The following is a 13,656-nucleotide window of genomic DNA, read 5'->3' as shown; positions in this document are numbered from 1 at the left end:
TGTCATACATGTCAAGATGTGACGACACGTGGAACGTTCCACGGGAAAAGCAGAGCAGGCTGATTAGTAACATTTGTTTTGATAGTTGACAGCAGGCAGTCTCGACTAGAGCACGGGCTCGGGCTTACCCGAAAGCCCGGGTCCGGGCCGGGTAGGGCAGTTTTTTCACGGGCTCGGGCTGGGCTCGGGCACGGCATGTGCTTTGTGACCCGGGCCCGGGCCGGGCTCGGGTTTTTTGACGCGGGCCCGGGCCGGGCTCGGACTTTCTGGTGGTGTGCATGTAAAGTGCATCGAGGTATCCTCGCGCGTCGCGACTCTGAAAAACATTTTTTTTCTTTTTTTTGGTCTCGGGCCGGGTTCGGGCCGGTTTCGAGCCGGGATCGGGGCGGGCTCGGGCCTAAGGTAAAGGGGTGGCGGGTCGGGCCGGGCAGGTAACGTAGATTATTTCCGGGCCGGGGCCGGGCCCAGGTCTCGCCATAAAACTTTTGGTCGGGCTCGGGCGGGCAGCCCAACGTAAAAACGGGCCCGGGCCGGGCTGAAAAAATCGGCCCGTGCAGTGCTCTACACTCTCGACGTCTATGCTGTACGAATACGTGCAACAACTCTTCACTACAATTCCGGCTTCCGATTCCACGCGTCAGACCCCTACGATTACCTGCTGAATTACTCCTGAACACCTATACGACTGCACACAATGGACATGCGTGACCGGTGGCCACCGAGCAGCTTCCTCTCTCTGGTCACTGTATAGCTAGGTGGCTTCTGCGTGAGCCACCTACAAACGGACGAGTAGTCGCGACAAACGAGACAGGCGAACAGGAGGCGCAATACGATCGTCGTTATAATGTGTGCCTGTTCACTTGGAGAGTGAGTACATAATCATGGAGAGCGCCATGAAGACCAGCGTCCAGCCGGTCGTCGCCCCGACCGCTTGCACGACGTGCCAGTTGTCGAAGGTGTAGTTGCGCAGCATCACGCCGCGCATGGCGTGCGCGGGAAGAGCCTGCGGCACCGACCAGCTCACTCGACGGAGCACCGCCGGGGTGCCCTCCACGGGCCACAGCACGCCTGCGAGGAAACAGATCGTCACGGTGCATCCGACGATAATCGCTCAGCTCAGTCCACGATGGGCGTAACGGACTGGTCGAATATTCGCGCTCGCCGCTTCTGACGCTCTTGAGGCATCATTTAGTACGCTTTATCAGAGGTGCGCGAATATTCGAAAGAATCCCATTTCGCCGATTCGATCCGGCTTTGGAATCGGATGATCACTATTTGTATATAGGAATATTTCACGAATAGTTCTCGAATACTTTAATTCGTCAACTGCGCGCGCTAGAACGGAAAATTGGAGCTGAAAGAGCGATAAATTTCATCTCGCCCAGTAGACATAAAATGCGAGATGTTATGTATAGCGGAGCACAACGTACGTCTCTCGAGGAGCCAGACGTTTCCGGCTATACAGGTGTCATTTGCACTCGCGCAAGAGCCCCGAGTACGCGAATAAACGGCTTATTTCTTCCTAATGCTCCATTTGCGGTTTTAATGAACACTTCGAAACACGCAATCTGACGACGGTAAGTTGCTAATCTTCGTGAATATAATAGGATACGAACATCGTTTCATATTATCGGTGAGAACAGCCGTTCATTGTTCGAAAAGTATTCGATATCCGATTCGGTCTCAAAAATTACGATACGAACACCGCTATAGTTTACTAAATATAGCGAAGCAGTAAAGCTGTGCGCGCATTCGTGATTAGTGCGAATCTATAACACGGAACATTTTGTTCAACTTGGCCGATTTGCGAAGAAAGAAAGCTGTTCGAAGTCAGAAGGGAGAAGCTGATGCAAATCCATGTACTGCCCATTAATTATTGCCATCCCGTCTGAACAACCACGCAAACTGCTAGCTCCCTAGTAATTCATGGGCCGCTACGAGCGTGACACGGTGTGTGCTGTTGTGTCTCTTATTGACCCTTTTCGCGGCGCTCCCGTGGGCGCTGCCATGTTTGATCACGTGGTGACGTGTCCATTCCTTGCCTCAGCCGCCTCCATTGCCTACGCGTTTACAATACAAACGCGTGACGCCGGTGCGGCGCAGCAAACCTCCGTTTCGACGCACATCGTAGACGGTGACTGTGTGGACGACACTAAGCTTTGGCCACAGCTTTAGAGGATGTGTAAGCGCTTTCAGAGCTCATTATGCCTTGTCCAAACGGCGCGAGCAGCGTATACGGTGCTTGTACTAAAAGCGGGGCTAGAAATGTATTCCAAGCTGTCCAAACTGTGTGCTCTTTGTTATTTATTTGGCAAACATTTTGAACCAGCGGCTTGTCATGTTTCTGACTCAGTAAAGTTCCTTAGTTCCTCGGTGCGGCCACTATCTGATTGTTTATTTTCAGCGTAAACGCTCGCGAGTGTGCTCTGCTGCGATAGATTTGTTCTTGCTGCGCACAAAGCTTGGAATATAAATGTTCCGTACTTTGCGGTAGCTCGTAGCAAAGAGGTATTATCGCTAGTCCCTCGCTTACTCTGTGGACCGTCACGAAACATTCAGCTTCCAACATTCGTGTCTTGTCGGTGTAGTCGCTGTCACTCATGCTTCGGCACATTGATTCAAGTGAGCGCCTATTCACTTATTATTGATACGTTGGCGATAGGGTGGGCGTAGGTTTGCGTGCGAGTAGGGGTGGATGTGTGTAGATAACGTTCGAGAAACTTACTATTTCCTTTTGTAACGCACTACTTCCTTTTGTAACGAGCGGTACTCACTCTTCAGTGCCGACGTTCTGGAGTTGAAATCCTTTCTTTGGAGGTTAGCTATACAGCTCAGGCGGACGAATTATGTTTTTTTATCCTCGAGGAAAGCCGTGCATCACGAAGGGCGGCAACACAGGCAGTCCTTGTGTAGCAGCGGCAACACAGGTTGATTCCATTCCAAATATGCGAATCACATTTTTGCAGCGAACTGCAGCACACGTCTTCTCTTTATCGTTACACATTTTGCAGCATGAATTGGGCAGAGTGCATTAGCGCGAACACCCAGTTTCATTTCCGACAGCTGATCGCACAGTAGCAGGGCAGAAGCAGTAATGGTTTCGTATTCGTGCGCATTCGCTGAGGCAACGTATGGCGTGCCGCCGAAAGCGCCATCTCGTTCCTCTAGAGCAAACTGCTCCGCGAAAAGGGTCAATAGTGGACACAAGACAACTGCGTGACAGAAGGGCATCGACACGCGGCGACCGCATGCGTGCTCACTCCCATAGACTGACCTAAAGCCCCTCCATCCACGCGCCACCGCCGCTTCTGCTAAGTAGCGCCAACCATTCATGTGTGCCGCTGTACCCTGATTCGTCGCTCAAACCAGTTCCGCTTCCGCAGTTTCCGCTTCCGGTGTTTCCGTTTCCGGTTTTTTTACTTCCGGGATTTCCGGTTCCTGAATTTTCGCTTGTTTCACGCTCGCACCCCTACGAAGCAGTGACGTCGCTTCCGTAAAAACGGAAGCTGGGACTACGTAAGTTCCGCTTGACGCCGGAAACTGAGGGGGTGAGCGAGGGAGGAGCGTGGAGGAGGAGAGTAGGTTGGCGGTACTTAAAGGGACACTAAAGAGAAACAGGAAGTTCAGCTGGAATAAAAGAGGGACCTTCAGGAATGCATGCAGTTTTTGTTGTGTGCGAAAATATGAGTTATTAGCGGAGAAATTCGTAAACAAAGACCAAATATCTCTTCCTCAATTTCGCTCACCCCAGATTTAGCGCTGAAGCAGTGTCGTCACAGATTGCAATGCTCTCAGCGAATCAGAATGCGCCATGATACGTCACCGCTTACGTAAACAGCCGAGGCGCTGGATGCATCATGGCTGCATGCATGGTCGCTGCGTTTGCGTTCGCCGCGATGGATACCGTTACTGCCGCTGAGCCTTGCAACGAAGAGCTTGCCAGGGAAGCAGGACTGCATTTCAGCGATATTCAGTGAAACGGAGCGCGAAACGATCCTCCGTGCTCGAGCGGTAGGTGTTTCCGCGTGCGATGGCGGTGAGAAAGCAGAGCTTCGTTTTCGTCGATGGAAGGCGAAGCGTGCTGTCCGCCAGGCGACGATGTTCCCGACAGAACAAGCGTAGAAAGTTGCGCACGTACTCGGTGTGGTTATTTCGTGGCTTTATTTAATGACATTCAGCACTCACCGAGCCGCCAGTTTGCTGCTGCAGGGGCACCGGTAGGGGGTTTGATGAAGGCCGCATTGAGCGAACAGCTGCTCGAGAAAGAACTGGCCTCTGGGGCACGCCAAGATACTTTCCGAGGGCAAGATTATACACATAATCCAAGGGCGAGAAAAGCAGAGAGCACACCATGGGTTTCTCTGGCTCTTTTGCCGTTTTATCATCGGCAGAGCACTGAGCCATTGCGAACGCCGGGGAGCCGGGGCTCTCCGCGCGACACCACATGAAAGGACACAATCGAGTCAACACTGCCACTGCCCCTGAACAAGCGCCTTGGGCCATTTATACAGCCCTCAACACTACACACAAGGCATTTTCTGGCTGTTTCCCGCGAAGTCAACGTTTCGCGAGCCACGCAACACGCAAAAAAACACCGTAGAGCGGAACAGGCGCGCGCGACGATGCATTGACCAAAAACGAAACTACGAAACTATCACGGCCGCATGTATCGTCATGCCATTTTTTCTTATTTATTTAATTTTGCGCTAAACTTGTACTTCCTCGCTTGAAACGGTTTAAAACGTTGGCAAGTGCTGTTTATGTACGTTTAAGGTGTATTTCATTTTGCGTTTTATTAACAGCGATAAATCGCTCTCGACCAATCGCGACCGGCCTGCATTTGTAATCTCCGACGTCACGAACGTGTAGTGCGGGAATTCCGAAGGGGCGTCAGCACCAATCCTTCAGTTTTTCGCTATTTTCTCGCTTATTAAACATCTGTTTGCAATAAGAATGGTATGGCTGTGATCGTGAAAGCATAATCTACCATTTAAGCTCAACTTCCGGTTTCTCTTTAGTGTCCCTTTAACCTCGCCGGCGAAAACGCGTATGGAGGGGCTTTAGACTGACCGAGCCCGCGATGCCACTTCGCTTCGGCTGCATCGCGAGAAAATTCAGCCAATGAGGGGAATTAGCGTGACAACAGAAGACACGCACGCAGCAGCTGTTGAGAAAAACGAGCGCTTCGGAAGAAACAGAGTAAATGAGTACAGGACGTCCTCCCTGTGCAGAATGCTTCTTGAGGCCTACAGCGTCAAAACAACAGTCAGATAAACAAATGTCCTCCCTGTCCTGTTCTCTCTTAACTCTCAGAATTTGTCTCTTTCTTCCGACGTGCTGGAAATGCACCAGTTATCAGAAATCCAACTAGCCCAGCTTTCTGCCATAAAAAGGCAACCTCCCTTTCTGTTATGTGTGTCACTGGTTGCACTAACGAAGACACATACTAGCCCAACAGTTAGTCCTTCTTCAGCTACATTACAGGGCGGGCGGGGATCCGTTGTGCGGTGAACGCATGCATGCAGTGCCTAATTGACTTGACTATGCTCTAGGCGCGTGTGGTACGAAGCTATCGCAAGGATGCGCTTAATGTGACACAATTTTGGGGGTTTATAGTTGAAGCATTTGCCCGAGTAGACTGTTCTAGTGGAGCTTTTTCGCGGGGCCTACCGTGTGAGACATACTTGCAGCATAAAACAGCGCAAGAACAGACACATTGACACAGGATGGAATACAGGACAAGCGTACTCGCGCCATTTATTTGCCGTCATGGGCCGCTAAATGTGTAGGGTAAAATATGTTGGGTACGCCCTAAATATGTAGGGTGTACATATGTATTTAGTGCTCTATACCGGTTAATAAACAATATCGAGTGTATAGGGCTCGTTTTTTCGTACCCTCTTATGGGAGCGTGTCTATATTTTCGCGCTACTTTCTGTTACAAGTACCACTGATCGTTTCCGTCTGCCTCGAGAGCCATTCCCAAACGACATGGCAGTCAGATGCCGATTATTCTAGTCGTGTGTATTCCCGAGGCTGATCACTATGCCGCGGTGAACAGATGCCGTGGTGGAGGGTTTGCATTAATTTTGACCAGATTCTCACTTCACGCGCGCACACTTTTATTTGCGTCAACAATGGAGAACTTGGAGCACTATAACGCGCATATAACGGCGCAGATGTGCAGAGGGGGTAAGTCTCTGCACATTTGCACATCTGCGGCCGCCGTACAGATGCGTAGAGTGGGAGTCGTAGGCCATATCAGCAACAAAGATGGCGGCAACCTAAGACACTGAGTTTAACGAAAGCGGACGTAACTATTGCTTTCGGCAGCCATGTTGCATTTATTGTTTTTTTTTTCACTGAAGCCAGTCATGAAGCTTAGGTCTGTTTGTAATGTATTCTAGTTGAACATCGCGTCACGTGTCGTCGCCTCAAACGCAGCTGCACCCACTCGCGCCTTCTGGTGTTAAGATATTACCACGTCTATAGGCTGTTTCCTAAAGTTCTAATGGCAGCGCACACCTGTCACCGAATATTACAAGGTCACGATACTGCAATATTTACTGTAGCGGTTGACTCTATAAGTAAAAGAGCGGAGGTAATCTGGAACCGGTGGGTCTCCATTACACAGCCAACTCAAGAACTGCATACAACAGGTCATCACTCATCACGTCTGAGACATGGCCCACCCGTGCTTCAATAACCCGTTTATGTTAACACGAAGCATGAAGCTTTAAAGCCAAAGTTATGTTTCCAGGCGTTAGTCTTCTAAATTACTCCCCACTAATCATTGCTATTCGTCTTTAAAATATAACCTGCTTTGACATGCTGTATCCGCAATAAACCATGGGCCCTATAGCGTTAAGCTATTCCGAACTGTTTCTATTCCAGTTCTGCAAACAGCCCTCCGCGATTGGTCAAAACATTTTCGGGCCACCCACACTTCGGATGTCTGTCATGCGACGTTCCGAAAACCGCAATAGCTCCCCATCTGATATGACGTGCACACACTGATTATGCATGCACCAATAAACCGAGCAAAAGAAAAATTATTATTTCTGATTCGACGCCTTTTTTCGTCATTAGCCCTCTGCTATTGGTCAAAAGTTTTCGGGCTGCGCCTACTTCGCCTGTCTCTCACGCGACGTCACATAACCGTGGGGACTCACCACGTCAGAGTGACATGCACGCGTTAAAGATTCATTAATATGCCGAACAAAACTGACTTTTTTTCTGAATAGCCACAGACTGCCCCGTTCCGAACGGAATAGAAGATGGCTGCCCGCCGATTACTCATGCCCTCGCTACTCCCACCTGCCGGTGAGCATGTATTTATTTGCGCATGATAAACCTTTTTGCGTGGCAGTAAAACGTTATCGAGCCCTTTCGGCATGCATACGACATCGCTCTGCCAACTCGTCCATGCTGAGGATCTGTTTTAGCGGCATTCTTAACCGTCCGTTGCACTCCGCCGCGATTTCCGATAAGCCACCGCAAACTAAGCAAGGGGAAGCGGACCAATCGCATACGCCGGCACCACCCTCTTCATCCGGTTATCTATTTTCACTGCGCTGGCTTGGCCCCATCGAACCCCTCTCCACTAGAGCGTGCTCCTCGCCCCTTGTCAGCCAATTAGATAAGAAAAGCCGCTGAGTGTAGACAATGTTATTGGTTTTGAAAGCGAACAAAGTTGACCTCCTGGGCTTTTCAGACAACGCTGCGGGTCAGCACCCGGTGCTTGCATCGGCGGTTCCGTAAGTTTTACGTCAGGAGATTCACATAGCTTTGCGTTAAATGACTCGATAATACATTTGTTCGGAAGCTCGAACCTTATTAACGTCTAATAATAACCACGTTTAAATTCCCGTTGTTCATCGCTTGACTTTACGCATGTTCTTTCATTTATTAGCTTTCTTGTTGCTGCTCTTAACAATTTGTGCACATTTTCGTGCTTTATTGTAAACCTAACCCCATCTAATGCTAGAATAGGACCCTGAGGTTATTTAGGTGAAAGAATGAATGAATGAATATTTGCGACTCCTTTAAGTCATATTTTTTCACGTGTTTAGCATGTTCCTTATACGCGTGACAAAACAGACCGCAGCCTTACTAGTTAAACTAAATTGTTATAGCGATTGCATGATGCACGCTTCGCGCACGAGTTAGAGACTACAGCGCTACGGCGATAGTCATTAGCGCGCTAGCGAATACGTGCGTGGTGCCATGAACCACCATATGCGCTAAGCAAGACACTGCACCTCCGCGGGGCTGTAACTGGTACAGCACGCGGTTTCTAAAATAGAGATCAAGTAGGCGCGTGCACACAGCTAGGCGCTATAGTTCTGTGCGTAGGACTCAGCATACCGCTAGCTGTGAGGCACAAAACTTGCACCGCGCAGCTAGCGCCGAGTTCGTGAGCGAAGCACTCACCTCCCATGAGCAGCGCCGGATAGAGGGCGGCCATCGACAGCAGCAGGGCCGTCGCCTCGTCCTTGGACATCGACGAAGTCAGGAACCCTGGAAGGGCGTTTGGGCCAATTGGGTACATCGTTGAAGAAATTATAACATTGCGAAACACGCAGCAGTGACACTATAGAACGGGAAAAACAAGCGCTAATGCAAAAAAAAAAAAAAAAAAAAAACTGCCAGCATGCATGGCGCGGATAGCCGCCCACATCGCAACGGCCTCCGATTAATACATTTAATCATTGCGACGCTGTTAATGCGAAGTGTCAAGATGTTCGGGGCATTGGTGAAAGCGGTGAGAGTATGCGTGGCGTGATGCAAACAACTACCAACCTGCGAAGACATGGACATTTTTCACCGTTCAGGAAGTGCTTCCCCATACGGCTACAGCATGCGAGGTCGCATTTGAGCAGCGTCGTTCTTATGGAACATCGTACAACTTCACGAGCTCCCAGAGATATCGATGCCACTCAGATGCGCCCGTGGGTCTTTCTGCCCAAGGGGGCACAAGTGATCGCAAACGTTTGTACTGTCAAGGTAGATAGCGTTACGCCATCGAGATGAAGGCAGGCTGTTCTGCAATTTAAGCGACGGTTGCCGCAGGTAAACTTGACACTCCGCACTGTTATCGCTAGCTTCTCAAAGCATGCAGTTTCCTGTAAAAATTGTCAGAGGGCACAAAGTTGTCGAAATTGTCAGAATTCCGGCACAAAAGAGCCGGAATTCGCCAGCTGCCTGATGACGGAAACATACCGGAGCAAATATTCGAAATTGCATGCGCCTTCTATACAAAAAAAAAAAACAGAAAAAAAAGAAGAAAAAGAAACGAAATCAGGAGACAACTAAACATACTGCAATGGAATGCCAAGGTATGCCAATGGAATGCCTTAGCCACGACCTTTAGGCAACGTCCAGCTTTCAGAAGCACTGGGGTTCGAAACTGATGGAAGCGTTAACGTCTCAGCAGTCGATATAAGCACGAGACGCGTTTGAAGCATTGGTGAAAGAAACAGGGAAAAGATGGAGACGGGATCGCTAGAGGCATAGGTAGCTTCAATAAAGAGATAGATGTTTCAACGAAGAGAAACAATGTAAAGTAGAGCTAGGCAAAATGCTAGACCGCAATAGATGTAGCAAAACATGATCAGTTCAAGCAGACTTTGTGCTTATAGCTCAAGCGCCCAGTTTCAAAGACGATGTCGTTATTAACCGTCATCATCGCCCAGCTACCATGGAAACGATGAATATAGTACACGGATTTCCATTATCTTCATACTCGTGGCGTAGGACGTTCTCTCTCTTTTTTTTTTTCGTCATTCATTATTAGTACAGAAGGAGGTCCCGGAGTTACAAGAACTGTCAGGGGGGCCTCCTATTAGTAATTTAAAAATGTAGTAATTAATACATTATGGCAACATAGCAGCGACATACATCAGAATATATCACGAAGTTAATGAAGCAAATAACGAAATACAAGAAAGGTGCTTACAATAATTGAAGTTCAATATGTAAGCAAATGAAATAGATACAGTGTATGAATAAATAAATATCTGGTAATTGACACGTTATGCAAACATAGGAATGACACATATTAAAGAGCACGAGGTTAATGTAACAGATAATTAGAAACAAATATATGCTTACAAAATGCAAATACAAGTGTTATATAGACTATGCGACAAAAAATTTTAAACGTCTAAAAAGAAGGAGAAAAAAAAAGACAAAGGGAGATATACAATAAAAAATAAACAAAACTATCGATACATTAGATAAATACAGAAACGTTGAAAACATGTTATTTATCGCTCTTTATCATCCTAAATTTTTTTTCGTAATTTTCTGGCAACACGAAGGACATAAGGATCTGCGCACATGCACGATCGTTGCAAATTGTTGCACTTATAATGCAATATCTTGTTGAAAATTGTGAATTTGCAAAGTCACGAAGCCGTTTGAAGGCTGAAGAGCGAAGCTTAGGCGAATTCAATCATCCCATCACGCTGGCTGAAGCACCGCGTGCGGCGTACCTGCGAGCTGCAATCTGGCCGGAGCTGCCGTCTTGCAATTTTACAGGAAACTCTATGGTTCGAAACGGGGAATAAGTGCTACGCCCTTCCAGGGTCCACTTTCTGCACAATTACAATCGTCGGCAAGTTTTATACGGACGTTTGTTTTCATCAACGCGATATTCTCAATGATTGCTTGACCAGAATATGACAGAACGCTACATACACGCACGTCGCTTAAGAAAAGCACGGTACGCGCAACACAGCCACGAGTGACTAAGGGAATGACGGTGATTATTGTTGCGGGCGGCAAGAACAACACTGATCGTTGCAGAAAAGCGGCAGGAAGCTTACTGACGATGGCGCGTTCGCATTCATATCTTGCACAGAAATAGCACTTTGCAGCGAATTTAGTTTAACACGACGTTTGTGGGCCCATTATTACTTGCCTGTTCCGCCTACGAAACCAGGGCCGTCCACCGCCGCCGCCGCCGCCGATCCTTGCCCAGGAATCAACATGGTTAGAGTCGTCGCAGACGACACCTACTTCGTATTCATTAATTGCAGAACGAAACTGGTAATGTCCCGCCGACATAGTACTGAACAAAACTCACTGCGAAATTCTATCTCTGTGCAAAATTTGGGTGCGAATGAGCCAGGGATGTGCACCTGGCGCTCCCATTCCTGCGAAGGATCGGTACACTCCAAAAGCTATGCACTGGTTGAGCGTATTCATACACGGCTACGACGTTGCCACCGACGCCCCTTCGTGATACACTCGGCATGCCGTGTATATAGCAGACGGTATGACCCCCATGGCGTGTGCACATACCGAAGTTCATGCCGCAGAGCGCCATGAGCACGGGTATGACGAAGGCGGAGCCCAGGCTTCCGCGCACGGGGGTGTCGAAGACGCTGACGAACACCACCAGCATGAGCACCGTCTGCATGTACGCCATGGACATCTGCACCAACGCGTGGCCCACGATCACCTCCACCGAGGTCACGCCTGCACCGCCACGCACAAAGCACGTCTGTCCCGAGCGCAGTTCGAGGTACACACACGGCGGAGAAGTTCCCATGCAAGTCCTGCAACTTCAGACCGGTGCACGGACACTGGCGCCACCTGCTTGACGGGGCAAGCTTTTGGGGAACGAATACTATTTTTAAATTAACGCATTGTCTGGAAAATATTCAAAGAAGAAAAACGGCGCCACGGCTCGCCTGCTGCTTGCCACTAATAACACAATCATAAGTACGCATCCGCACGCGCACAAGTACACGCGGACGAGAATACATACATAAAATAGAACACATAACACAAATACATAAAATGCTACCCAAGGTAACTTTTCTATGCAAATGACGGGGGGGGGGGTAGCTTTACTAGTACAAACGTGAATAATCCTCACGTTCGCCACAAAATTACGGCGCGTAAACCTGCAAAAGAGAAATGAAATAAGGTGCATCTGAAAGGTACACCTGTGAAATACACCTCTCCTTTAGTTGGCAAACAAGGAACCATATCAAATGGACTTGCGCAGGAAAGAACCGCAGGAAGGACACTGCCAAGAACAAATAAACAAGCGAAAGTGTAAAATTAAGATTTTAGTAAAGTTTTTTTTTAATTAGCTCTGGAAGAGTTATAGAGAAGAAATATTTGCGGAACAATCCCGTTGCTTTTGGATCCCTCGTTTACTGCTCGACCAGGTTAAGTGCCAAAACCGACTCGTGTTGTTATTTGGGAAGTTGCGCAACGATGCGTGACCGCGTAGAGCGCAGGACGCTGCGCTTCTGGAGGTATTGCGCCCACTGCGAAATGTTAGAACGACACTCGCATAAGCACAGTAGAGAGGCGGCTACGACTGATAACTGTAGAAGCGTCATTCAAAACACACGGAATCATTCTCCACTTCCGGCGGCGTTTTCTCTACTTCCTCTCGAAACGAAAAGATTTTCATTCCTAAACATTTTTTCACAAACAACCGGTAAATTTGTTAGTGTCTTTATTCCTTCCTGTTCGACTATTGCTTCGGCTCTCCCCTTTAGTGGATCGCCTAATTTCTCAAGTCCTTGCGACTCTTGTTTCCCGTTGCCAATTTCCCACGAAAAGTGGTGTACAATTAGAGAAAAATCAGACGAGGTAACGGGTGACATTCATGTTGCTCATGGGTTCAACGGTTATGTCAGGGTTTGGTAATGGACGCTGTGTCGCATGGTTTTATTTTCCACCTTATCTAACCCATATATATCGCGGGTATATGGCTCCGAGGATCACTCGCGAGGAGTACCGCGAGCCGTCACTCGAAGAAATAATGAAGCAAAGGGAAAAGTTAGACGCAACTGGCGTTTTCTGGCGCGACTGGCGTTTTCTGCTGCCTCCATCTCGTTCCACGAGCAAATAGACCAGCTGACTACGAACCGAATCTTTTTCCTGGTCCCTGGATCAGTCTAAACAAAGAAGATTGAATTAGCGAAGCACCAGTGAAGCGCGTGACCGTTGCAATATACGGCGCACACAGCTGAACGCATCTCGAGTTAATCGCGCGCGCACAGAACGATGAGAAAACTGGCCTGAAATCACACCGCAGGAGATGCCGAGAATTACCGCCACCCAAAAGGTGTGAAAAACAATTTTTTTTTTCCGAAACGGACAACAAGGAACTGCCACAGACGAAGTTTCATACTCGGAAATCGTTTAATGCAACTTCGTCGGTTATACACAGCCGTAAATTAAGAAGAAAAAGGAGCACTGAGCTAATTACAAAACCTTTGACTACGAAAAAAAAAAGACACATCTTCCTACCCTATTTCACGCAAGATCGTAACAAAATTCATTAATCAAGGAAGCACGAAGTCCAAATAGGAGTAAAGTGAAGATTGCACAGAAAAGAATACAAAATACAGCGCCTAATTATTGTCTGACACAGTATGCACCATCTTTACTACATACGCTAGTTACACAGACGAAGCCGGTACGAAGAATACGCACCGAGAGAGCGAATGCGTTCTGCAGCAGCGGCACCGACTGAGAAAGCTGCAGCGCTAAGGATCGAAACAAACATCGATATAATGAGAAAGGCGAAAACATTCCGCCATTTTTTAGCTGGGAGAATATCAATCTGATTGACACCCTCAGTGTGCTTTCCCTTGACCCAATCAGCGATCGCTCCACACCTGG

General features: G+C 48.3%; 1 protein-coding gene across 1 annotated transcript in view; it reads right to left on the bottom strand.

Annotated features, from left to right (window-relative positions):
* Positions 1–802: 802 nt before the first annotated feature.
* The window catches only part of LOC119462519 (ABC transporter G family member 20-like), a 62,316-nt gene continuing 49,462 nt past the window's right edge, over positions 803–13,656 (bottom strand). Inside the window, exons 8-10 of the mRNA XM_049672175.1 lie at positions 11,308–11,484; positions 8,434–8,520; positions 803–1,068 (exon numbers count right to left, since the gene is read on the bottom strand). Coding sequence (XP_049528132.1) covers positions 857–1,068; positions 8,434–8,520; positions 11,308–11,484 — 476 coding nt within the window. The 3' untranslated portion in view covers positions 803–856. The remainder of the gene's footprint in view (positions 1,069–8,433; positions 8,521–11,307; positions 11,485–13,656) is intronic.

This window comes from Dermacentor silvarum, chromosome 8 (assembly GCF_013339745.2).
Source record: "Dermacentor silvarum isolate Dsil-2018 chromosome 8, BIME_Dsil_1.4, whole genome shotgun sequence".
Lineage (NCBI taxonomy): Eukaryota > Metazoa > Arthropoda > Arachnida > Ixodida > Ixodidae > Dermacentor > Dermacentor silvarum.
The sequence above is the reverse complement of the archived record's forward strand: the minus strand, read 5'-3'. Positions and strand labels throughout refer to the sequence as shown.